General features: G+C 41.5%; 1 protein-coding gene across 1 annotated transcript in view; it reads left to right on the plus strand.

Moving 5' to 3' along the window:
• Positions 1–26,035, plus strand: part of sbno2b (strawberry notch homolog 2b) — a 45,893-nt gene extending 19,858 nt beyond the window's left edge. The window contains exons 3-30 of the mRNA XM_083887848.1: positions 8,337–8,513; positions 9,521–9,604; positions 10,319–10,424; positions 10,538–10,698; positions 10,783–10,916; positions 11,119–11,209; positions 11,359–11,502; positions 11,996–12,113; positions 12,210–12,315; positions 12,485–12,638; positions 12,720–12,896; positions 13,194–13,291; positions 13,856–13,938; positions 14,605–14,787; positions 15,711–15,832; positions 15,924–16,055; positions 16,158–16,293; positions 17,974–18,086; positions 19,282–19,353; positions 19,438–19,546; positions 19,634–19,705; positions 19,816–19,959; positions 20,269–20,363; positions 21,835–21,927; positions 22,603–22,734; positions 23,187–23,263; positions 23,426–23,616; positions 23,964–26,035. Coding sequence (XP_083743974.1) covers positions 8,337–8,513; positions 9,521–9,604; positions 10,319–10,424; positions 10,538–10,698; positions 10,783–10,916; positions 11,119–11,209; positions 11,359–11,502; positions 11,996–12,113; positions 12,210–12,315; positions 12,485–12,638; positions 12,720–12,896; positions 13,194–13,291; positions 13,856–13,938; positions 14,605–14,787; positions 15,711–15,832; positions 15,924–16,055; positions 16,158–16,293; positions 17,974–18,086; positions 19,282–19,353; positions 19,438–19,546; positions 19,634–19,705; positions 19,816–19,959; positions 20,269–20,363; positions 21,835–21,927; positions 22,603–22,734; positions 23,187–23,263; positions 23,426–23,616; positions 23,964–25,312 — 4,653 coding nt within the window. The 3' untranslated portion in view covers positions 25,313–26,035. The remainder of the gene's footprint in view (positions 1–8,336; positions 8,514–9,520; positions 9,605–10,318; positions 10,425–10,537; positions 10,699–10,782; positions 10,917–11,118; positions 11,210–11,358; positions 11,503–11,995; positions 12,114–12,209; positions 12,316–12,484; positions 12,639–12,719; positions 12,897–13,193; positions 13,292–13,855; positions 13,939–14,604; positions 14,788–15,710; positions 15,833–15,923; positions 16,056–16,157; positions 16,294–17,973; positions 18,087–19,281; positions 19,354–19,437; positions 19,547–19,633; positions 19,706–19,815; positions 19,960–20,268; positions 20,364–21,834; positions 21,928–22,602; positions 22,735–23,186; positions 23,264–23,425; positions 23,617–23,963) is intronic.
• The last annotated feature ends 1,416 nt before the right edge of the window (positions 26,036–27,451 follow it).

Below are 27,451 nucleotides of genomic sequence, written 5' to 3' on the forward strand. Positions count from 1 at the left end.
AAGCTGTCTTACTGGAAATGTTTCAAGTACAGATTTATTTTAGAGTTTAATTAACACGTCACCGGTCCAGCCGCATAAAACAGACAAATAAAAGTGTCAAGATTTACTACAGAGTCTTCTTGTATTGGATTAGGGACACAGCAGCTCAGTGTTTATAGTGACATCACCCTTTTTTTTTGGTTAGTTTTTTGAAAACAGTAAGTTTTCCTTTACCTTGTTCCGTGTGTATCTTCCGCCTTCCTCAGAAATGTCACCTGATGTTAGGTGGTGACGTGCCTTATCAGATGTTGTTACAGAGGCTTGATCTGCCGAAACTGGTTAACAACATGGTGAAGGGAAAGTTGCTGTTGTCTAAAAAATGTTATCAAAAGCTCAATCAGAGGACATAATGAACTTTCACAATATAGTGACATCACACAGCACCAAGGTCCTGGGTTGGAATCTGCTGGCCAGCTGGAACCTTTCTGATAAGAGTTTGCAGATTCTCTGTGTGTCTGCAGGCGGCTGACTGGAGCTCTCTGGTTTTGGTTTCTTCCCACAGTCCAGACACATACAGTATATGGTTACATGGCTCCAAAGTTTGACTGCATGTCTTTCTTGTAATACGTTACTGGCCCATTAAGGGTTTGCATCACATCTAGTTTTCTTTCTCTTTTTTAGAAACAGTTGAGTTGCTCATAGTTAAGATACTGCTTTTGTCTGATTTTTGAGAAAAAAAAAGCTGTTTTAAAACAGGAATTCGTAGTACCCAATATATTTTATTTTAAAGCAATATTAAAACATCTGGAGATGTTTTAGATCTCTTTTCCACATCTTCCCTCTCACACTCATCATGCCTCACTCATGTCCTTATATTATGTTGAAGCCACTTTGTCCTCAAACCAATTGTACTGATTTTGTAAATAATCACTCAGATTTTCCCTGGTTCCACCTGTTCATTTTTGGTCAAAATAAATAACTTAGCAATGTACAGACAACAAGCCCAGCGTGATACTCGTCTGATCTACTGATCTACAGGTGTGACGTGCAGAAAAAAAGGACAGAAAAGTTATTTCAGATGACCTGAAAACCCCATTGGTGTCAAACAAAACATAGTACAAGTAAAATAGGAAGCAGCAGTTGTCTAATGTCAGACGCGGGTCTTTCGCTCTTCTTTCTCTTGTCCCAAAAATGTCTTTCACGTAGTGTATGAGTCCCTGTGTTTCTTTTTTCTTTTATGGTAATCTAATCTCCTTAACTGTGTGCAGTTATGTGCAAACACACTTTGTGTTATGTAAAAGTTCACTCTTTCTCTTGGCCCCGTTTTTTTTTTCGTGACTGTTACAGTTGACAGCTTTTTCCATTGTGCAGTACGCTGTGTCGAAATTTCTGCATAACTACGACGTCATCTTGCGTCAGCAGCACTCCCCTCACCTCCACTTTTCTCTAAACCGTGAACGTGGAGTCACAGATGGCAGGCAGTTTCTCACACATTAGCACAAACACGCACAGAGTTGATGCTATTGTGAGGGGTTTTTTTGTTTGTTTTTTACAAATCAATTGCAGAAGTCTGCTTTTTTTCTTATGTACATGTGGGTTTAAACTATTAAGACATTACTCTGTGAATCCCAACAATTTGTTAGGTGACTTCCTCTTTGGCCCAACAACAAAATATTGAAATTTCCCTTGTTTTATTCTTCTTTTTTTTTGCTCTTTTCTCTCTGTCTTTCAGTTTTCTCCTCTTTTACTCCTTTATACGTTTAATTATTCTTTAACTTGAGAATGTGAATTAGTCAGGTACATAATGCGCTGACAGTGCCCTGTATATTCAACAGTCTTATTAGTTTAAAATACTTGTTTTTGTACAAGCTCCATGGCTGTTGTTCACACATCGCTAAAGATGCACTTTACATGGCATCAGAATAACATCTGAAAACACTGGAAAATTCCAGGAGCCTTGTAAGCGGTATTTCTTTTCTTCTTTTAGTCAGACTTGGCACCACATGAAGGCCTGCCTGTTAGGAAGTCGTTGGACTGTGTCTACCTCCTTTGATTAGCGTAGGATATAGCTGGCCCGGGATCAGCTATATTTGGTAGAAGGGTAGAAAATGGTCTTTTTCCTCAGGTCATCCCTCGTATCAAAAATCTAAAAAATTAAGTTCAGCATGGTCAATCAGCTTTTTGAGAACACATGAAATTTAAAACATCACTGTTCAATAGAATAACTATTATTACCAGATGCTTTTTTTTGCATTAGCCTGGGCTTGAAGGGGCTCGTACGTGGTTGTGTAACACACTTGTCTTATAGAGCAAAGCAAGACTTAAATCTTTCCATGTGTTCCCGTACACAAATACTGTGTCTTTTTTTGACAAGTTGACTCTTTGCTCAAAGCTCTGTGACAAGATAACCCAATTTATACATTCATATAAAAGACAGCGTCTGCTCTCTGCAAAGCTCTTGGTGGGCTTAACTGTTACACAACCACAACAAAATCAATTTAATACTGGAAAAAACACACACAATCTGACCAGCAACTTAATCAAAGAGCCGGTCTGCCAAAAAATCTGCATGTGAGAAGGTCAGGAAAGACGAAAAGCTGAGAGGGGGGTGTTGCTATTAACGTCACAGCGGAGACAGCCTGACATAACAAAATACACACAGAAAGGGAGACACCAGTGGTAGCTTTTCAGTGCTTGGGCCCAGACTCATCTCATTAACACGCACACGCACACACACACACACACACACACACACACACACACACACACACACACACACACACACACACACACACACACACACACACACACACACACACACACACACACACACACAGGCCATCAATCAGGTTCTTTTGACTCCAGCAAGGTCAACAGCTGACCCTGATGAGAGGAGGGGGCTGCTGCAGCCAGCTGGGGGTGGGTGATGGAACAACCCCCAGTCACACCATCAGGGAGAGGACGGTACATAAAAACAATGCAATGGTAATAAAACAATGAATTAAGGTAAAATAGGAGTAAATGTATAAGAACATATAAGAATGCTATGGTAAAAAGTCAAATAAAACAATTAATTAAGATGAAAACAAATATAAGAACAAATAAGAATGACGACGACAACAAATAAGAAGGAAGGAGTTCGATTTGGCAAACGTAAGCCAGACATGACAAAAATGCATGCCGGGGGTGGTGAGGTCATTCAAGGTGTGTATCTCTGTGTGTTTGTGTTTGTGTGGGTGAGTGGTGAAGTGGGAGGCCCATGTGACTTGTTTCCTGGCCTTGGAAAAGCAGCCAAACTGGCAGTGTGTGTAGGAGGGGGAAGCCCTGGGCCTGGTCTGGCTGCCTGGGGCCTCAGCTTGGCCTTGCACCGCGGCAGGTTGTTAAGTTTTTAACAGGATGTGACCAAGAAACTGCTGTATGTATATACAATTATACACCTGAAGTTTGCCTTTTGATCACAAGCCAGTATTTTAGCCTCCAGTGTGTAGTATGAATATAATTTGAACCAGAAATGAGTCAAACGTTGGCTTAATTGTACACAGCATCAAAAATACCTGGAGGGAAGACTATAAAGAATGTTTCCCTGTTATTTTGCAGCTCAATATTTCAGCTTTTCTTTGTCTTTGTTAGTATTAATATTAGCTTGAATATAGCCTAAAGTTGCCTCTCATCATCATGGATTTTTTTATAAGCAGTGTGGCACATGTTGCTGATTATATTGTGAATACATGGAGCTGTTTGTGTGTGAGGTTGTTTTTTTAAATCCAGTTCTGATAAACACCTTCAACCACAACAATCAACTAACTGCAGCTCTGCAGGCATCGTGCGAGTGTGAGGGACTCGTTTTTTCCACCGTCGTTATCTCCGATATTTATCTGTTTTCAGTTGTCGCCAAGTCCTCCCTCATTGTGTTAGGTCTCTCATTATATTTTTAAAAATTGAGTTTCAAACAAATGTTGATGATTGTTTCACAAACCAAAAATTATTCAGTTTTAATGATTTCTTTGTTATTTGGGGGCAAAGAAACCAGAAAATATCCAGTTAAGTAGCAAAAAAAACAATACAATACTGAGTACACTCTCTGGCATAAGGTTCCAAAAGTGTTCTTCTACAAGGGCTGAGGTTCTACCTGGAACCATTTGTTTTTCAAGGATTCTTGGTATCATTAATGGTTCCAGTAAGAACCATTTTGATACAGAGAACCCTTCAAAACCCCGTTACTGAATAAAGGGTTTTAAAACGGTTCTTGGTAACACTAAGGGTTCTCCTATGAGGACATGCCGAAGAACCTTATATGGTTCTACTTAGCACATTTATTTCTAAGAATGTAGAGCTGTATGGAAATCCTGCGATATTTCATATTGACTATGTGATACTGTATTGTTCATTTGAAGTCCTGTGTATATCAGTAGTTGTGTGTTGTATTTTAGCCTCTGGTTGCTATGCTGATTTTCAAACACTATCAATACACTCTTAGAAATAAATGTGCTTAGTAGAACCATATAAGGGTTTTCAGCTTGTTCTGACAGGAGAACCCTTTTTGGCTCCAGGTAGAACCTTTTAATAAAGCTTCCACCAGGCAGGAACCCTTTTGGAGGGTACTACCAAGAACCCTTTTAAAACACTTTATTCAGGAAATGGGTTTTTAAAGGGTTCTCTGGGTCAAAATGGTTCTTACTGGGACCATTAGTGTTACCAAGAACCCTTGAAAAACCCTTTCTTTGGGAAAGGGTTGTTCAGAAGCAAATGGTTCCAGGTAGAACCTCAGCCCTTGTAGAAGGACGCTTTTTTCTAATAGTGTATCACTATCTGTCTTATGTCAGCCCTGAAAAGCAAACGTATGGTCAGATTCTTACACAACCCTGTTTCTGAGTATCGTACATATGCTCGCATGTTCTTCTCTGCTAATGGACACACATTAACGCACACTCATACACCCAGCTGTTCCCAGAAATAACAATAAAAGATTTGAGCATATTGAATTCCCCGAAATCTAAATGAAAAGAAACAGTCACAGAAACACACACACATGCAGATGTTTTTTTTATTTTTTTTTATTTTGCAGCAGAGAGATGGAGAGATGGAGAGGGGGGTGACAGAGAGGCAGGATTACTAGTTTTATGGTTTTGTGGCTGTGTGTTTTGGATGCTGTCAGATTAGCATCGGAGCAGTTGGAATTCAGGCCCTTATCTTTGCTCGGCAGGACCCAGTCTTGGGAGCAGTTAGACGAGGATACAAACACTGCTGCCTCAGTTACGCTCTAATTAGCAACTCAATCAGCATGGCGCTGAGGTCAGTCATGTCTTGATTAGAATCAAAGAAGACCTGGACCAGTTTTCAGTGTTTTTTCTGGATCTGAACTAGACCTTTTATATCAGTCATTTCCTGGAGATTCAGTAGAACAGTTGTAACAAATGTTAAACTATGCACAAATTTGTTCTTGTCATAGTAGGAATTGGGTTGAGCTAGTTAGCCATCTTTAAAAACTGCTCTAAATAACAATACTAAAGTGGCTCACAGTCATTATGCTTTCATAAATAGATTTCCATGATGTGTTAAGCCTAGAAGTCACACGTGAGGACATTGTCAAGGAGCAGTGACCCATGGCTCTAGATACAAATCACATATTTACAGAACAAATTTATTTTTTTTCAAGTCTGATTTTAGGCTGGTTTTTGAATCAATACATTATTGTGTAGCACAGACTGACAACAATAAACCATTTGTACAGGAAAAGAAAATGATGATGGCTTAAAACATGAATCATAACCCATCATGTTCTGTTATTGAAATTGTTGGTTACTTTTATCCTGTGTGGAACAATACATGTGTCCGTGCTTCTCTGTGGTTTTCCACATATTTTTGTCTGTAGAATATTACCTCTGGTGTCCCTTCTCTGAGCATTCCTGTTTACACATCTATCCACAATCAGAGGGAGTAGAAGAAGGAGTGAGAAGCCAGGGAATGGGATGAGATTGGAAGGCCCTGTTCATAGGATAAACAATCTGACTGGAGTCAAGAAGGGTGGTGATAGGTTATGTGTTTGGGAGTGGCAGTCATATTTTACTGGGGCCCTCACACATCTGACCCTCTGTCACCACAGAAAAGACAGGCAGTTGTTCCACTCAGCTGTTTGTCTGCTGCAACAACTTTGGAGCAAGTGTTTTTCAGAGCTCATGCCCGATCTTGCCCTCAGGAAGCACACAGACACACAAACACGTACAGGGGAGAGAGGAACACAGAAAGGCAGGGTGAGAGAGTTTGAGAGAGAAACAGAATAATCACAGAGCTACCAGCAAACACTGATAAGGTGAGCACTGTACCCTTGGAAAAGCACAAAACATAGGTCACAAAAATCAAATGTGATAGTGAGTCGTTTCTCTTACGTCATGGGGGGCAAAAATATACACATGTATCTCACACACTCACATACACAGGGCAGATTCAGTAGTGTGTAGGGCAGTGTGTGTGTCTGTCTGCTGTTCACCGCCCTCACTAGGCCTCATTCCCACATGATGTAGTCACGTTAAACACGAAGCACACCGTGTGCTATCTTCTCACGCCTATAAGACATTTTCAGGTGAACTGTGAGTAATGGTTAATAGGTATTTATGACAGAAGTCGGCATGTTTACTTCCTCCTTACTTAGCTGTAACAGTCATTTCAATCCTATCACTCTGCGCTTTAACTTAATTTATACTCTTTTTATCTGAAAGTGTAGTTTTTGCATATGTAAGCCTGTTTACAGTTACAGAAATGTGTGATGTATGATTGCATTAGTCTGACTAAAACTGGACTTTGAAAAAAGTGGAAATGGAAACAAAAAGTATGTCTAGTTGCCTCTAGCTAACTCCCAAAGATTACAATGACCTTAAAGGTCAGCCGGCACACAAAATCATGGTGAAATCCAGACCGCTGCATTTTTGTATGCAGAAGAAGAGACTGCTCTGTAGCTTGAAGAATTAAATATTTTGACGTTAGTGGGTGGTAGATAGACACAAAATGGCGCCTGACATGTTAATGACTAGCCTCCAGTTGTTTTTGGTGTGTGATGTAATAGGTCAACTAGAAAATGCCCAACAAGGGGGCATGTCACCATCTATTTAGTGGAAGCAGACACACTTCAGTCAGTAAAGTAATTGCCCACTATTGTATACTGGAAAAAAGACAGTAGAACAATTAAACAGCATGGTTGTAGCTCATGGCCAAGTGTAAGGGAATGTGTCTTGTAACCGGAGGGTCGCCAGTTCAAATCCCAGGATGGGTCAAGGGGGTGGTGTGCTCCCGAGCAAGGACCCCATTTCCCCCAGGTGCAGATTAGTGTGCATCCAGTGTGTAAAAATAAGGTTAAATGCAGAGGTCAAATTCACGATCATTAACTTGTATGTGCAAAAAGAAGAGAACACATTCAAATTGTAACTGTGCTTGGAAACTCAAACATTTTTTTGGGAAAATTTCCACTGGGGAGTGTGTGTGTGATACAATGCTATCTGTCTGTATGCTAAATATAACTTTGCTTAGCACAATGACTGGAAACAGGGAAGCGCTGAGCCAACCCTCTCATCTAAGTGAATAAGCAAATGTCTGAAAATATGGAAGTATCCCTTTTAAAGGGAGATGAACAGTGAAATGGAATGGATATGTTTGGCAGCATAATGGAGGTGGGGTGCAGACGGGTTTAGCCACAACATGGGGTTGTGGGACTCTCCACACATGGCCCACTGATTATAAATATACACTACACGCATAAAGCACCACAGAAACACACCCGACCATTAAAACAAAGAGATAGCCCATACTTCCATCGCTAAAAACAGTCTCTCCTGTGCTCAGCTGGTTGTTGTCTACCATGTCACCTCCCCTGCCCATCCATCTCCCCACTTTCATCTTTATAAGCCTCCGAGGGGGGTCCAGGGTACCAGCGAGAGGCTAGTTAAAGAATATGACATGCTAATGGTTGGAAGAGGATATGAATAGAGAGGCGACTGGAAGGCAGCCATGGCTAAAATCACACACACATATATGTACACACAAGCACTCTCTTTATGCTCTTTCCATTTTACATGCTCACTCTCACACATCTGTGTGCGATTAGATTTAGTTTGGGCTACTGGTGATATGACCGAAAATCCAGAATGAACGTGGCGCATGTATTGTGTGTGTGTGTGTGCAGGCACGTATTTGTGTATTGTTTAACTTTATCAATAAAGGGAGTGACGGAAAACACTCATGAACCAACCCTAAAAATAATCGACTTGTCTCTTTCACAATGATAAAGTGTCTTTAATGGAGGGAAATCAATACGACTCTGCCGTGTGACTTATTGTAACACCTCCTCTCCTTCTCTGCGTCTTCAGGACCTGTCCTGCATTGATGACCTCTCCACCAACTCTTTGTTCTCCTCTCCGGCTGACTCGCTGTCGGAGTATGCTGATGCCCAGTCCTTCATCAGCACAGATAACCTGGACACAGTGCCCACCCTCTGGGACGTCAACACTAGTACCACCGCCACACCAGCACAAAGCCAGCTAGAGGTCAGCAGGAAACACACACACACACACACACTGTAACACAAACTTATAAAAATAATATGTGGTGGGGAAATACACTTGGCACCTGCACCTAAGGGCCAGCTTGTCCCTTTAACTGAACATCTAGCAGCCTGTTGTAGATTTTCTTGTTGTATCGTCTATGTTCACTCATCAGAAAATACAACACAAAATGCAACACAATACACACTGTGACTCACGCTGTTTTGACCAAGCCTTTAGTGCAGTCGAGTCTGAGCACTATTGTGTTCCTTTAATTTGATAGCACGCAAAAGCATGACAGACATGTGGCACAAGGGTTGGATGAAGGTTTCTCCCCACGTTAATCACCCATATATTGTGTCAGTGACATGACTTGGCCTATTATCATGGGAAATGAATGATAAAACAGGCTTCCATTATTGTCCCAACATACTCAGTACTGGCTATTTCTTGACAATGTATGACGTCTTACCTCTGTCAAACCAGTTGTTTTTGTTTACTGTTACTCAGTAGCCACCGAGATCCATAATAGACTCTGTAACTCATATATTATATTACGGCACCATTTATTCAAAGAGAGCAACTTTTGTTTTTCGACTGTTCCTCCTTCCCCGCTCAGGCTCCTGTTGAAGCGTCTTTGAATTGGATCCGCGAATATCTTTTTTGATACGAATCAGTGTACATTTATTTTCCCTACCCTCTGAAAGCCTTTTATGTTCTCCTTTTCATTGTGCCCTCATTTCATCCATTATGTTTCCCAGACGCACACACTTTATCTGCCTTTTGTTGTTGCTGCTTTCTTTTCACCACCAGCCAACAAATCGTATTTTGTTGAGTGCTGCTCCATCAGGCAGTTTTAAAGCTCCCTCATGTACAGACACACACATGCACGTACACAGTGATTATTCATGTTTGTTTTGGTTTGATTTTTTCACCTTTTTTGCATGCAGTTGGCACTGTCTTCATCACTGAGTTTGTATTTCTTCATTTTATTTGTCTTTTGACAGCAGAATGGCACCAGCAGGTTTCATGGCTTGGCCAGTTTGGATGATATAACTGCTATTATCAGCACCCCACCTTTAGGAGGATTCCAGGTAGCCACGCCGACATCTCTAGTCTAATGTAAAATTAAAATTTGCTCTCTCGACGGATGAGCCTGTTCACTGGAAATTCTGAGTAATGTCTATGTGCATATTGTGTCATGTGTGTAAATTGCAGCTGATGTGTGTTTGCAATACAAGATAAGCCCCAGACTGTTTCACATGGAAACATAGCATGGCACTCATCTGAGGATCTCATATTGACAGTGCATGTGAGCTGTAAAAGTCTAATGCTTGTACCTTCTTTGGCAAGTCAGAATTAACACCGATGATGAAAGAATTGCTGCATATTGCATGTATTTGACACATTCTGCAAATCTGCCTTGGCGTAAGAAGCAAAGAATTCCGTATACTGGGTACAAAAGTGGAAACAGAAATGTTGAGGTGTCTGTCTGAATGGATCCTTCCTGTTTTTCACTTTTTTGTCTCTGGCAACAAACTTCTTTGAGACCCTCTCTCATTCTGCTTCGTGCACCTTTTGGTCTTATTTGCTGTCTTACTTTTCCTTTGGTTTTCCTTTGGTAGGTCATGATGCTATGCTAACCTCTTACTACCTGCTTACACCTGCCTCCAACTTCCAGCTGCAGTCTCTTTTCCAAACCATCTTTGCCTAACCCAAAAAACAAGAAACCGAGGCAACAAAACTCCCAAACACAGCTTTATTTTTTACTGGGAATTACACTGATGAAATCTACTCTGTGTTTTCAGGCTCAGAGAACCCAGACACCTCCAGAGGAGGAAGAGGATGCTGAGGAGGAGGAGACGGATGAACTGGGACATGTAGACACATATGCCGAGTACAAACCTTCTAAATGTAGGCCACTCTGCTGAATATCCACATCCACTCATCCACTGTTTTCTTTATTTTAATGTGACATCATGTTCATGCAGATTGCTATTAACACATTAACTTTTTTTATCCTTCAGCCACCATAGGAATTTCTCATCCTGACATAGTGGTGGAGACAAACACACTATCCAGTGTCCCTCCTCCTGACATCACCTACACTCTGTCCATCTCTGAATTAACTATTAACAGTGGCCAGCTTTCTGCTCTGCAGCTGGAGGCCATCATCTATGCCTGCCAGGTACACACATACACACAATAAAATAGAACTGTTTTGAGCATGTAGGAACTTCTGTTCATGTATTTGCTCTTCCTGTGCCCTCAGCAACACGAGGTGATCCTGCAGAACAACCAGAGAGCAGGCTTCCTGATCGGAGATGGGGCAGGGGTTGGAAAGGGCCGCACTGTGGCAGGAATCATCCTGGAGAATTACCTTAAGGGAAGGAAGAAAGCACTGTGGTATGGGAGATTTACTGCTCTGGTCGACCTCATACTGGCGCCATAAATCAAGCTTGAAAGCTAAATAACGGCTGTAGTTTCTCTTATTGGTTTACAATACCTGATTTATATGAGTGTGCTTTGTGTCCATTTGCCAAGTTATTTTGAGCATGTATGAGCTATAATTCTGGAGAATTACTGACTTTTCATTTCTTGTCTTCAGGTTCAGCATATCCAATGACCTGAAATTTGATGCAGAGAGAGATCTCAAAGACATAGAAGCATCGAATATTCCTGTGCATGCCTTAAACAAGGTAGGTCCAGGTGGAATAAGTGTGATAATCTGAGAACATAAGGTTTGTTCTTGGCAGTAGATTAGGTTTTATCTACAGTGCAGGAGAAAAAGACACAAAAGCAAACCATATTGTCCACTTGAAAATTGTCTTAAAATGCATTTTCACAGATAAAGTATGGAGACACAGCTACCTCAGAAGGAGTCCTGTTTGCAACGTACTCTGCGCTGATTGGAGAGAGCCAGGCAGGAGGGCAGCGTCGGACAAGAATTAAACAGATCCTGGACTGGTGCAAGCCAGACTTTGATGGAGTTGTATCCTTTCCTGTCAAACAATGTCTCACGTTGCTCCATCCTGCATTCAGTCAAACACTCAAATGGAAGAAAACGTCCTTAACTGTCCTTTATTTTTATTTAATTGAATGAGGAATATATGGCTTGGAAAACAGCATGCCCCCTTTCAGTTTGTCAGACCAAAACAACTTTGTGTGGTGGCTAGTTGGTATGTTGAGCATCACAATGTCTGTCCACCTCCCTTCAACTTCATAATATTTAGTTCTTTAAGCTGAAAGCATAAATTCAATCTCCTCCTCACTCATAAATAAAGTGTTGTTACTTCTATCATGTCCATGTCAAAGCCCAAGGGCAAGGACTGTGGAACATACACAGAGCACTTTAGCCAGTGCCAATAGTCTGACTTTGAGACATTTTATTTAGTAAATTAACATGTATTTTAAAAGTCCAGTTTTAGTTGGACTAACACAATATGATTTGAGAGATGTTTGCCCTTGACCGCTCACCCTCACAGATTATTTTTGATGAATGCCACAAAGCAAAGAATGCCACATCGACAAAGATGGGCAAGGCAGTGCTTGACCTGCAAAACAAGCTGCCGCGGGCCAGAGTGGTGTATGCCAGTGCCACAGGTCGGCCGACATTTCAAATAAACGCACATTCTTACACACCTAATGTGACACCGCAGAGTTAACTCTAACGTATGCATTTTCTTGTTCCTTCCACAGGTGCCTCTGAGCCAAAGAACATGATCTATATGAGCCGCCTGGGAATCTGGGGTGAGGGCACGCCCTTCAGAACCTTTGATGACTTCCTGCACACCATTGAGAAGAGGTTTGTTGGATGAAATGTTCCAGAAATCCGATCTAAAGCCATGCGCTCCAGTCAAATTAATTCATACTTTCATATGTCTGTACCGACTGGAAAATTCTATACAAACAGTTTGCAGGTTGATTAGCATATGTCAAGTATGTTAAATAATCGATTTGCCATTTGTATACAGAGGCGTTGGTGCCATGGAGATTGTTGCCATGGATATGAAAGTGAGCGGGATGTATATTGCCAGGCAGCTGAGCTTCTCAGGAGTATCGTTCCGCGTCGAAGAGATCGGATTGGATGGCGACCTCAAACTGGTCTATAACAAGGCTGCCAAACTGGTAAGCATCACAAATATGCACAAGATACGAACAATCTACACGACACAAAAACCAAACATACATGTGGAATCTGTTTTCCAGTGGGCAGAGGCTTTGCAAGTGTTCATGCGTGCAGCGGATGAGCTAGGCCTGGTCAGCAGGAAGTCTCTATGGGGGCAGTTCTGGTCGTCTCACCAACGCTTCTTCAAATACCTCTGTATTGCTGCCAAGGTTCGCCGCCTGGTGGAGCTGGCTCAGAGGGAGCTGGGGGCTGGAAAGGTCAGCACAACACATGCCAAATGAACACTGTCTAATAGTGTGTGTATAATGTTCAGAGAAAGAAACTGTCTGTAACCAAGGAAGATGAAAGCAGAGGCTTCAATTTTTATACAGATGTTGCAAGAGACAAACAGGAACATTCTAATAATGTTTAACAGTCAATAGTGTGCTTTATTTGCATGTAAAAGTCAGTTTTGGAGTATGTTATTAGTTAAATTCCAGAAACGCCCAAAGTGATTGAAGTACAGATAACTCAGTAACAAATGATTGATGTGTTAAAAACATTTTCCATTGCAGTGCATTGTTATTGGCCTTCAGTCAACTGGAGAGTCTCGCACCAGAGAGGTTCTTGACGAGAATGATGGACATTTGGACAGATTTGTCTCTGCAGCAGAGTGAGTAACATTTAGAAAACATTGTCTGTCATTTTATCCAAATAACAAAAACATTCAAGCTGAAGTTTTGGATGACAACAGAAAAGCTGTGCATTTTCCATATCGTTGCATTCCTGTGTTCCCATGTGTAGAGCTCATTGTTTTTTTGGTGGACGCCACCATAGTTTCGTTTTTTTACATTTTGTTTTGTTGCCTCATTATACTCCCAAGCCCGAGGAAAACATGTCACCTACAAACCACAGGGTATTTAGGCCGTGTGGTTTAAGTCCTCACCATTTAGCCAGCAAGTCTCTTTCATTAGCAGCTATTTAATTAGCCTACAACTTATCCAAAGAAAACAAGAAAGGAAAGAACGGCTAAGAGCTCTCAACTTGTTTGACCCCAAACTCAGTGCAGCTGCCTTTCTTGAATGTCTAAATTGGTATAATAAATCATGCATAACATGCTCATCTGCCTGTCAGTACCTGACATAATAGGAATTCACAGAGTCTAACAGCCCAGGGTTGTCCCTATCTCTTTCCTGACTTAATCACATTTTCGTTCTCCTCTTTCTCTTTAATTTAGGGGAGTTTTCCAGTCTCTTGTGACAAAACATTTCCCTTCGGAAAAGCAGAGGAGAGAGAAGGCACCAGGGAATAAGAGGAAACGTAAGTCGAGAGGATGCATTTTTTATATATATATTATGTTTTTTAACTGCTGTTGTGTATACCCAATGCTCCACTTTGTAGATGTTATACACACTCTTAGGTCACGTTATTAGTTACCAGGTGTGGTCTTCTGCCTGTTGTGCGTCCAGAGATCTTCTACATACCTCGGTTTAATCTTGCCTTTCTGCTGCTATCTTGAACTCTGGCATCAACAAGGCAATTTCACCCAGGGAACCACTGCTCGCTGGATTTATTTTCTTTTTTGGGACCATTCTCTGTAAACCCTAGAGATGGTTATGTGCTAAAATCCAAATAGATCAGCTGATCCTAAAATACTCAGACCAGCCTGTCTGGCACCAACAAGTATGCCATGTTCAAAATCACCTTTCTTCCTCATTCTTGATGCTCAGTTTGAACTTCATCATGTTATTCTGATCATCATTGATGCTTAAATGCATTGAGTTGATGGCATGTAATTAACTGATTAGATATTTGCATTAATCCGTTCAATAGGTATACCTAATAAAGTATATATAGTATTATATTTGTTTGATCTGGTTGTTTTCAGCACCAATATAAAAAAAAAACAAGGTTTTGGCCTGCAATCAATGGCAACACTTTTGAGATACTCTTGTTTCTCACTCTGATATCACCTTGTGACTTCAGGGAAACCCAGAGGTCGACAAACCAAGGTACCCAAGCACACAGTGGACATCGGCGGTGTGATCAACATCACTGATGACAGCAGCAGTGACACTGACGGCATGGACACAGACTCCAACTCCTCACCTGATTCCCTGTTAGACAACGATGATGTCATCTTTGTAAACCACACTAGCTACCAGACAGGTAAGGAGATGATTGTGGGTTTTTTATCTGAGAAGATTAGTTAAAAAAAAAAAAAAGATGTGGTTCTTGGTGTTGGTGTCTTGTCAGTGTTCTTCAATCCAATTAAAATCATGCTGATTAGAAATTACAACTTCACTGTTTACAAATAAATAATCCAATTATAGTGGGTGTATATTGTACATGCATCAAGCCATAAATAAGAATAATCCACTTTGACGTGTGCAGACTTGTGAAATTGTCTGGAAATCGTAGTCGAGGAAGAAGCTTCACTTCTGCCTGTATTGTAAAAATAACACACCCTCAGATATTTCTTCTGAGCCCTCACTCTATACCATCCATTACTTTCCCCTTCTCTCCTACATTTAGTCTTTTTTTGTTTGTTTCAAACAAGACTTTGGTTTCCTCTGTTCTCTGTAATGAAGCTATAAAATCAGCAGTTCGTTCTGCACCTGACTTCCAATGAACAGCAGGAGGACATTTATATCAATCCAAGCACATTTCATTTACTGCCCTGCAATCTGAAGTCTCTAATGAGAAAACTCTGTTGTTCCCACAGTTTCTATCCTTTTCCAGAAATATCAGAAACAGAAATACATCATGTTTATGTCAGGCAGACACGTGATAACTCAAACCAGGAAGTCATGAATGAAACAACTGTTTAGGAACACCGATCAGAATGATGATCAGAATAAACCACCTCTCTCGATCAAATTGAAAGTCCTTTCCAAATGGACTGATCGTACTGGAATATTTGGATTGGCTTGTTGACATTTTTTAGTCTGATTAGGCTTTTATTCTGAGTATTTGAGTCCATGTAAACATAGCTACTGAAACAATTTTCCACTCTGTAGTAGCTGACACTTGGACTTCCTATGCTGTGTGGTACTTTTGTGACTCTCACCCTCCCTGCCTTGTGTTCACAGCAAGGATAGAGGAGATGAAACAGGGCCTCCTTCACAAAATATCCGCACTGGGTAAAGATCTACCTCTTAATACCTTGGACGAGCTCATTGATAAGTTTGGAGGACCAGATAAAGTCTCAGAGGTATGAGAAATCCACACTCCACTAGAAATCCCGCATGGTCTTCACTTCACAGCACCACCTTGAACGATATCATTTATGGTTTTGTCTGCAGATGACTGGTCGTAAGGGTCGCGTGGTTCGGCGCCCTGATGGCAGCGTCCGCTACGAGTCCAGGGCTGAGCAGGGTCTTACCATCGACCACATCAACCTCAAGGAGAAGGACCGCTTTATGGGTGGAGAGAAGGTCAGAAACATCAAATGAATATCAGGGAAGATTCAAATGGCTTGAACCTCTTGTTCATTAAGATTTCCACCGATCATCCTAATATAATCCTTCTTTTTCCAGCTGGTGGCTATCATCTCAGAGGCAGCCAGCTCTGGGATTTCCCTACAGGCGGACAAGAGGATAAAAAACCAGAAACGCCGGGTCCACATGACTCTGGAGCTGCCGTGGAGTGCAGACAGGGCTATTCAGCAGTTTGGTGAGTCAAGGAACTGAATCTTTTACGAGCCTTTCAAAGGTAAAATGGGTAGGGGGAAAAAAGGCACAGTCACTGAGTTGCAAAGAAAGAAGGAACCGCTCATGCCATTGTAAGAATTTGGCTTGAATATGATTTTTTTCTTTAATTTAAAAGTGAACTTTGATCTTCTATTTCCTCTGTCAGTGATACATAAACTTTTTCCGCTTTGTAGTTCAGGTTGTAGTTATCAGTGATTAAGGTAAGTTGCCAAGTATGACAGAAACAAAACAACCATTACATTCACACCTATTGTCAGTTCAGAGCCTTCAATTAGCCTAACTTTAATCTGCATGTGTCTTTAGACCGTGAGAAAGAGCCAGAATACATATAAATTCTAATGCACACATGGGGTAACACACGCTAATTCCACACTGAAAAGCCTTGGTCCAACCAGGATTCGAACTAGGAACCCTCTTGCTCTGAGTCTCCAGTGTGACACTGTGATGTCCACAGGGAGAATTAGTGTTCATCAATTTCCTGTAATTGCTGACAAGTCAGTATAAGTAGTGTAGTTAGTTTACAAGCAAACAAACAATGGAGGAAAAGAAATGAAAGCATGAGAACCAGGAAATCCAACCGTACCGATGACCATTATTTACCGGAATGAGATCAATGTCTCGTTCCCTGTGGTTGTTGGCAGACAAATAGGATTAATTACTCAAAAAGGTGTCATTCAACATATTAAATATTACTGGCAAAGGTTTCTTTACTGCGTAAGAAACCTGAATGTAGTCCCTCTTACTAGGATCAAGCCGTAGTATTTCGTCTTTGAACAAAGCAACTTTTATCTTGGAGATCTCATAGTTATTCGAATTTTCTGAGCATTTCATCGCCATGAGCGACTCTTTGTACAAGGAAGCCACATGAATGCAGCCCCACATGTCTCTGTTATTCGATGATCCGTTCATGTTAAAGTGAAGCCAGTCATTTTTAATAATCTTGAACATATGCTGTAACAATACTTACATTTGAATGGGTCATATTGTTGACATTACTTCAAGGCCAATTCACTGCTGTGTAATATGCATCTACAAGTGTATCTTTGCTGCTGCTTTCACAATGATTTTCAAATCACATAATATGTAGCACTTGTGTATTTTTAAGCCTTTCATAAAATCAAAAAGTCTGGTTTGTGAATATTTCCATGCGCTTCATTTGATTTGGATCTTGAGATAAGACCATAAGCACGACGATCCCAGAGTGTTTGCCTCTGCTGTGGCAGCCGTAGCCAAGTTTGCTTTATTTATTTCACACTTCTCATAGTAACATAAATCCTGGGTGTTTCAATTGTAGAGCTGTATACAGCAATTACTGCCTCACTGTTGCTCTTTCTCTCTCTCGCTTACACACACACAAACACATCTCGCACAAACAGTAATCCCGCAGCATTGGTGGTCCTGTGGGCCGCCAAAACAGCCATAAAGTTTTAACCACCTTGAGCTGGTAGAAAGAGCTTGGCTTTAAAGCAGTAAATGCAGCATAACTATACGTTTGCTGCCGATTAAATCAAACCCTGTGGGGAATTCTGACTTGTAAAATTATGAGTATCCATTTTAAGTAAACAAGTACAGTATTACTTCTCATCTCTATCTGTTTTTGGACTGATTTGATCTCATCGTCATGTTTTCTTTGTCTTCTCAGGTCGCACCCATCGGTCCAATCAGGTGACGGCACCAGAGTACATCTTCCTTATCTCAGAGTTGGCAGGGGAGAGACGTTTTGCCTCCATTGTGGCAAAGAGACTAGAAAGCCTGGTACATAATACACATTTGCTTCATAAATGTGTTTGTTTTGTTTTCTCCTGTTGCTTTTCCTCTTTTTTTTTGCACATTTTTTTTAAAATCCCATGTTTTCTTTATTTGTGTCTTGGGAAAATGATCCGTTTCATCTTTTGGTCTCAGCGAGAAGAATTTTCCGCTGTAAACAGATAGGATCTGTATTTTGTGTTTGTTGGTTGTTGGGCTCAGTATTGCCATCAACTCTGCCATTTGCAACTTCACCCTGCCATAACCCCCCTGTCCTTCCTGTCTCCCTGGGTATTCCCTCCTCCAGAAACCCTCTATAAAGTCTCTTTATTGTTGGTTTACTTGAAGTTTCATCAAATATCTTTCCACAAACCTCAAGAGATTCGGGGCCTTTCCCTTATTGAGCTCCACAATGGAAAACTGAATAAGCAAAAAAAAAGAGAGATTTCCTGGATAATTTAGAAGTATTTGGTCATTTTCCACAATTATCAATGCATTTCAGCGCGAGCAGTCATTTATTTCCATAGTGACACAGCATGACAGTTCTTTTGGAAAGAGGGCAAGGAGGGTGCGAGGGGATGGCGGTTCCAGGAAGTCATTCCTGTGTTTGCCAGATGCGTTCGGTAAATCTGCATCAAGGAAAGGTCACATCTCGTCCACTTTGGCTGCCCAAAACCGATACAACAACACAAATACAATGAGAGAGAAAGAAACGCGCACACACACACACACATACTGCAACTAGATCGCGGAATACCTTTGTTCCAGGCTGACTTCAAATCAGCAGTGAAGTCATATTTGGCAAAGGAAACCCTTTGTTATCGTGTTTGAAGGCATTCTTCTGTGTGGCAGAGACAGCAGCCAGCTACAAGGCCGGCCTGCTGCTGACTTGGCTTTACCTAAATTTTCCCTCATCTCCATCACACCTTTTTTCTATCAAGTCAATCTATCAAATACTAAAAATCATGTGCAGTAACTCAAAACTTATGACAACTTATGTTATTGTAATGCATTTCTCAATACTTGTTGGGTCGGTATTCTCTCATGCTTTATCCGAGCATTGAGGTCTGGTTGTTTAATTGCACTGACCAATTCAGATTCACGTATGTCCGTCTGTATTAGTGTGATGATCTTGACAGAGCTATTACGACTCCAATTGCTATGACTATAATAGTGATAATAATAATTATTATCCACTTTGTAGGGGGCATTAACACACGGAGACAGAAGAGCCACTGAATCCAGAGACCTGAGCAAGTACAATTTCGAAAACAAGGTAAGATATTATCTTACATCTTGACATATCTCGTTTTTACTAGTGCATCATCTTATAATAATACTAATTTCCCTTTTCTTGCAGTACGGTACCAAGGCTCTGGATAAGATCACCAAAGCAATCCTTGGTCACATAGAGAACAAGGTGCCCCCTCCCAAAGACTACCCAGGGGGTGAAGCCATCTTCTTCAGAGGTACTGCATGTTCAGCGTCTGTGAACAGAGAGCATATTCTGTGATTGAGCCTTGGAAAAATAAAACATGTTTTTTTCTGTATTCCAGACATGAAAATCGGAATGATGGACGTGGGCATCTTTTGTAGGGAACCTCGCTTTGGGATCAGTACTGAGAAAGGTATCCAAAATCATCCTGGCAAATGTCATCCCAGTACACTAGTGATGATTACGACCAAGGCCACACAAAATGAGTGTAACAACTTTTGTGTTCCGTTTCTCTTTCCTCAGATTGCAGCATCACCAAGTTCCTAAATCGTATCCTGGGCCTGGAGGTCCACAAGCAGAACTATCTCTTCCAGTACTTCACTGAAAACTTTGACTACCTAATCGAGAAGGACAAGAAGGAGGGAAAATACGACATGGGAATCTTAGGTACACACACGGCAAATGTTACTCAAAGTTTAAGGCGTTACTAGATCTATTACCACTTTAAAATGTAATGACAACCCTTTTCAATAATTACTACATACTGCATCGTACTACTGCTATTTGCTAAATTATGAATTCATTAAATCAGCGCTGTTTGTAGAACACAGATGACGATATCGCTGCTCCTTTCTTCACACAGTGCATGTCTGTCAGCATGTGGAATCTCCAATTGGATTGTAATTGCCTCTTGTGGATTGATCCTCTAGCGTGGGTAATTATTTTGGATTGCCTGTTCTTTTGTGTCTCTGACAGACCTTGCCCCTGGTAACGACGAGATCTATGAGGAGAAGCAGGAATCTTTCCTGACAGTTGGAAACCCTCAGGATGGACAGGTTGTTCTCTATAAGGTAGGCACGGCAGGACTTCGTCCCCGGAGCTTTCATTCAAACATTTTATTTATAGGCATTACATGGACTCCTGACTGGACTCCTACATCTGTTGTTTAAGGGCCAGTTCCAGAGAGATGCTTCACATTCCGACTCAAATGAGGCTCTGTGTCAGTTTAGCGGCCCGCATATTATAATAAAATAATGGTGATTTGAGCGCTTATTTGTAGATGTGTTCTGCCGGACTTCCTCTTATAGTCTTCTACATTGGGTTCTTGACCGAAACATGAGCTTGCCACCAACAAAACGAAAGGGTTTTTGTGACAGGCAGCATACCCAGTCAGTGTGTGTGGTCTGCGTGAAATCAAACTAACGCTTCACGCGGGTTTGTCCCACATAGGGTCAGTGTGGAAAGTGTGACCCAGCCCAAAGGTTAAAAGGCCATTTGGCCTAAGAGTAATATAATCAATGCTTTAAATTGAATTAACTGGTGCCTAGCATTATACAACAGGCTTTTATTATCCAGTGTTTTTTGCCGAGTGTCCTCCCTGTTTTCAATGTTTAGCTCTTTTTCCCAAGGTTATTGTTTGTTTTTTTGGAGGTGGACCTTGATTCTCATTCAGAGATAATGGACAGAAAAGTCTGACACCAAATGGCTTGGGGTTTAATAGCAGTTTAAACAGGATTTTGCTCACTGGAGTTTTATCAGTACAATACACACTGTTATTGTGCTCAACTTCAATGTTCTGCAATTTCCACCGTCTTCATGGAGCCGTATCTACAGTAGAATGCATCTGCTTTAGGAAGGACGGACATAATACAGCATTGAGATGTGAATGTCTTTGTCTGATAAATGATGCTTTGTTGTGTGTACAGACACAGCATTAGCATTATGAATCAAACGTGCAAGAAGGACACTCCATGTCTCAGAACTGTAAATCTCATGGTCCTACTTTTAGAGTTTTTCCCAGCTGACCAAATAATAATAGTTAATTCTCAATGGCAACAAAGCTGTTTTCTTAGTGACTATAAATTCATAATGATTTTCTTTGCAATACTTCAACTTCACACACTTTTTGGTTACATAAGTTACCAGGGTTTATGTAACCAAAAAGTACATAAAACTTGCTCACTCTCAGGCAACTTGAATATCAATGTCTGTAGTCGAATAAGTTTTAGTGTTTCTTTTCCAGCAGTAAGACTGTGATCATACAGGATTAGCCCAGGGCTGAGGAGCCTATGTAGACACTTGTTGTAGGTGGGAACCGGATAATTACTACTATCTTCTGCTCTTAGCTGTCATCTGCAGGCTAATCTACATTTTGACATTTCAAAGCTGGCAGCAGAGCAGCCAGGATCGGTTAAGCATGTCTTTGCCTCAGTCTATATACATGTAACTATACGTTTTAGATTTCTGTTTGGCAGTGTGGGGGTTGTTTGCACACTTAGCTCCTCCTCCTGCTCAAGTTTCTCTCTGTTTTTGCACATGTAGATCAGTGTGGACAGAGGAATGCCCTGGGATGAGGCCTACAACAGGTCACTGAAGCTCAGCAGTCCTGATGAGGGATTCTACCTGTCCCAAAAGGTTAGTCCATGTCAGAGTAAATAAATGAACCTCACCGAATCAGAGTAATGCAACCTGTCACCTGAATGCTTAATGCACAGTTTCCATAGCTGCTTTAATATTTCTTTAGATATATTGCTCTTTTACACATTTGGTCCTCGTGTCATGGTACATACACCTCAAACTACAATACTGTTTGTATGTTTATATATTAATAGTGAATTCTGAAGCTGGATAAAAGTGGAATGTGCAATTTGCACAATTTCCTTTCAAATCTAAGTGTAATAAAAAATTCTGGCAATGTGTGATTTATTTCAAACTCTTAAAAGGTCTGTGTGCAATAGAAAAGCACTTAAGCACCAGACACTAACATTTAGTCCCCTAAGCAGTTTGAAATGTATTGTATCCCCATTTCCTGGTGTGCCTTGCTGCATCACATATTTTATTTTGAGAACAGTCTATGTTATTTGTCCTTATTTGTTGTTATTGCCATTTTCCTCATGTGTATGCATTTGTGCATTTAGTTTTATTCCACCAGCCTGCTTAGAGACTACAAACAGTGGCTATAATCTGGCATATTTACGTTTATGTTGATGTTCATTAATTTGCAATACTTCAAATAACTAAATAAATAAACTCAACTGAAAGGGTTTTCTTTTTCTACATATTCACTGTGTGTGTGCTGCTTCTCCACAGCTGCGAGGTAACAGCCCATGTGTGCTGCTGGCTGAGCAAGGAAGAGGCAAAAACTTAATCGTCTTTAAGCCCAACATTGGGAAGCAGACCCATCCTGAGAGCCTGGACAAACTGCTCCAACGTTACCGCAAGGTAATGGTCCAATTGTTTCTTCATCCATCCATCCATTTTCTAAATCTTTATCCTCCACATGAAGGTCGAGGGGGGGCCCTGTTTCAAGCTCAGCTAAAATAGTAAATATGTGCAGATTAAAATGTCAGTTTAGAAAAGGCACTTTTTCCAAGTCTGCTTAAATTATTTGATCATCACTGTTATGATTTTGAATATGGAGTTTGCTGCCACCACGTGGTCATTGATAGGCACTGGTCCAGATGTTTTTGAACTAAACAGTCAGGGAAATGTAAATATTTCAACTGGGATACTTCATAAATGACCATTTGGCACCATTGTCTACTTTTATATAATGATGTATCACAACAGTCAGTGTTTAAATTAGATAAAACTTTTGATATGAAACTAAAGTTTTTGGTAAAGCTGCTCCGCAGAGATCTTAAACTCATTTCTGTGTACGCTGTCTTTCCCAGGTGACACCAGAGGAAGCTAGAGAAAACTGGGAGAACCAATTCACATTCTCTTTCAAGAAATGCAGTCATGCCAACTGGTAAGCAGGACGACCACCATGCCCCCTTTGGATTAATTGGCTCACTACATGCTACACTACAGGCTGATATGATCAAGATTCAGTCAGGGTGGCTTCAAAATCAGATCACCCGTGAACTCACGTGCCCTCGTAATCACCACGATCTTCTTTCATTCTCCATAGGAACGGGAAGTGTAAGAAAATTGAGGAAGGCCAGGAGTGTCTGCAGGGCATGCGCCTGCGTCAGTACCACATGTTGTGCGGCGCTCTGCTGCGTGTGTGGAAACGCGTGTCTGACGTGGTGTCTGACATCACCAGCTCCAGCATCCTGCAGATCGTTCGCCTCAGAACGAAGCAGCACAACAAGCAAGTCGGTGAGTGCCTCTCTCCCCTGCAAGAATTTACAGATAAGTTGTTTCAGTGGCAGGATGGGTTGGGAAGTGCTTACGCATGTTTATGACAGATTGAGGAAATGAAACCGATGCTCACTTCCCACATTTGTCTCTGCTGATCCTCAATGAGCACCAATGTGTTACCACATGATAATTTTGATGTACTTAGAGCATAAACACTGATGTTTACCAGCTGGATAAAAATAGTAGAAAAAAAGATATGATTTTCTGTGGTGACAGGAAATTAGGTTTTTCGAAATTTAGATTTATTATTAAATGCACTTGTATGCACTGATAACTGACCTGACCGTACCCCTCTGCTTTCCAAGGCATCAAGATCCCAGAGAACTGCGTGGCCCGTGTGCGTGAGGAGCTTCTGCTGATGGACGAGGAGGTGAAGAGGAGAAGAAAAGAGAAGGAGCAGCAGGCGGTGGAGCAGCGACTCGCTGAGGACCGCATGCGCAAAATGGAGCAGGAGAACAAGCACCTGCTGGCAAATCTGTTCAGCCAGAAACCCATGCTGAACCAGTCTCTCGCTCAGTCGCTTGCACAGAACCAGATACTCAAACTGAAACTGAACCCAAATGCTTTGTCAAGGATACAAACTGGTAACTTCTCTCAGAGAATGCCAGGCCAAACCCAACCTTCACCTTTACAGCCATCACCCTCCCAGAACTTAGCCCTGGTGTCCTTACAGAGAAACCCCAGCCAAACCCAGCAACGGACCCAGCAACTCAACACCTGGCACAACAATTCCAACACCACCACCACCACCACCTCTTCCACCAACCAGGGTTCCCTCGCCAACGCAGTCAGCCTCAACTCAAATTTCTCTCAGTTTTACCCCCAGGCTTTCCTTAACTCTTTTCCTCAGTTGAAGAACCCGTCACTTCCACTCCACCAGATGTTGTCACCCAGCTTGTCCTCCAAGAATCCCCTGAACGAGATCTTGGACCTGACTGTCAGCTCACCGTCCCCCTCCCCAGACAGCACGGAGGGCAGGCTGGGTCTGGAGGATTTGGCAGGACATGCAGCAGCATTCGGTGATAACTTTAATCTGGAGTCTCTGATTTCCCAGAATGCACCGAATGCCCAGCCCACTGCACAAATTCAGCAGCCTCTTTTGCTACAACAACAACAACAGCAGCAGCAGCAACATCTCCAGGCTTCACAGCAGCAGCAGCAACATCTCCAGGCTTCACAGCAGCAGCAACATCTCCAGGCTTCACAGCAACAGCAGCAACAGAATCACAACCTGCTGGCCAATAACCACCAAAACCTATTAGATTTGTTTGACCTGTCCCTGTCGCCACAGATGCCCACACAAAAAGCTAGCCCTTCACCCTCCTCCTCCTCCTGTTCTTCTTCCACGTCCTCCGCCTCTTCTATGTCAAACAACCTTGTCCCTCATGCCTCCGCTGTCCTCCCGCCCACCTCCTCCCTCATCCCGACCTCGTCTTCCTCCTCCTCGCTCTTCTCCAACCCGCCCTCCTCCTCTTCTCTGTTTAACAGCTCTCCCCCCTGCTTCTCTCCCTCCTTTCTCCTCCCCCAGTCAGACTCTCTGTCCTTACCCAACGGCCACTGCAGTTCCAGCCTCCTCGACGTCCGCGAGGCTCTGAACAGCATGCTAGCTGGACCGGACCGCAAATCTGTCATTCAGTACAGGCAACCAGAGTAAGAGCTTAGAAACGGCTACAGGTCAGACTCTTTTCCTTTTAGGTGTTTTTTTTTCTCTTTTAAAGCAGATTGCGTCTTGTTTGCTGCTGTCTACGATCGCACCCTCGGACCTACACCCTCTCCCCTCAGGGCCTATAGTCACGTCACTGCCTGTCCTGCGCTCTGCTCACCCTTCTCTCTCTTTCTCCACCCGTAGCATTCACTTGTTTGAGGCTGTCAATGTGATGGCGAGCTCGATCAATACCAGATTTCTACACCAAAGTGTGTCCCCCCCCCCTCCTCAGTGAAAGGCAGCTGTTAAAAGAAAATTATGTGATAACTGTATTCTATTGAACATAGGAGCTGTCCAAACAAAAGCTCAAACAAGCCTCCCGCTGCTGGTTTTTTATGAGATATGATCGGTGGGTGAAGAAGCCGGAAGCTCCGAATGCCTTTCAAAATACGTGAACACCACATCTTTAGACTTTGCTTTTACCGTTACCTCGCGTCATGGCCATTTGTCTTGTCTAAATCAAGGCTGTATGCAAGGCTTAGTTTGGGTGAAACAAAGGATGGTGTTAAAGTGGAAGGGCGGGGAATAAATAAAAGAAAAAAAACATATGTTAAATCTGTTAGCTGATTAGCCATGAAATGCCTCAGTTTTCTTTCTTTCTTCTACAAGCTCCCTCTTGTTTCTCTCCCTGCTTTATGAACACTAGTGTGAGGAAAAAGGGAGAGGAAGAGCTGTCTCTCGTTGCAAACAGTGCCTTTGGAGAAATCTATAAATGCAGTCTAAAGATCCATGTAGCCTGATGTATAGATTTGTATTTTGTATTTTGGTTTTCATTTTAATTTAATATAGTGTATTACTGTTTAACGTTTATCCCTCTTTAGTCAGTCATTCATCGTTTTGTGTTACACTATGCTGGTGGTGGGTTTCAGGAAGGAGCCTCCATTAAGCCTGTATTTGCTTCTATTATAGTCTGTGGAGCTGTGACACTGTGTCAGGAGGTCACTATGGCACAAGCTGCCGAGCAGCGCGGATAAAAAAAATTGTTTAAAAAAATTATTATTACCCTTTTTTTTATTATTTTAAGCTGACAAAAACATTTACCAATATAACTCCTGGTTTGATTTGACTTTGAATTTCTCAGGAAAGTCTCAAGTGTTGTGCTGGGTTGTGTTTGTGTGTGTCCTGAAAATGAGTCTTTAAACACAGTGGATGATTTTGAAAGAATTTGTTCTCTAGAAGTATGAAAAAAAAAGTTTTTTTTGTTTTTTTCCCAAAATAACAGAAGCTTCACTTTGACAGAATTCCGTTCACGTATGCCCCAACACTGAGTTTAAGAAGAGTTTAAATTCTTAAAATAAATGTTCCATTTCAGGCATGTTTACACATGTAGACATACGATGTTCACCATCTAAAATAGTCCCGTGTTTTTGAAGAGAAAAACAAACACAAACCCTGTGAGATCTGGCCATCTTTGAGTGAAAAACGATGCACTGTTCGTGACAAAATGGTGGCATAAGTTGAAGTGATCAAAGAGCAATAAAACCACATTCTTCTGCAAGTGTGATGGAAACAGAGACGTACTGTTAAAGCTCAACAGGCAAAGCTTTATTGCTACATTTACATGGTATGAATCCTGTCATTTCTATTGTTCTTCAAAGTCTTTCAGTTAATCACATTCTGAAACGCATACAAACCTTTGTATAGTAAGTTTTCACGGGACGAGCGCAATGTGCTCTTGATGTTTTAGTCATCGTTATTATAAAAGTTATTGTTATTTATATTTAAGGGAAATTTAGATTTTAGATATGTTATCCTGCTTATTAGAATAGTTATCCTAATGTTTGGTCAGGGACGTTTGTAGTTGTCAAGATTACTATAATAAAAAAAGAAAACAAATTCTATTATAACCTGCCACCAAATAAGATTGCACTGTTCTGTACTGCTGTACAGTGTATGGATTTATTTCAGTTTTGCTGTTTTTTTTGTTTTTTTCCACCAGTAAAATTGTTTCTCCAACTTGTTGGCCTCAGTCGGGCCTTCAGTTCGCAGAGAGATACCAAAGTATTCCACGGACACCGCGCGTAAGTTACTGGCTCTAAGATATCAGACCTTTTATCAATCTCAGGAAGAAACCTACAAGACGTGTAC

This window comes from Microchirus variegatus (assembly GCF_963457635.1).
Source record: "Microchirus variegatus genome assembly, chromosome: 4".
Lineage (NCBI taxonomy): Eukaryota > Metazoa > Chordata > Actinopteri > Pleuronectiformes > Soleidae > Microchirus > Microchirus variegatus.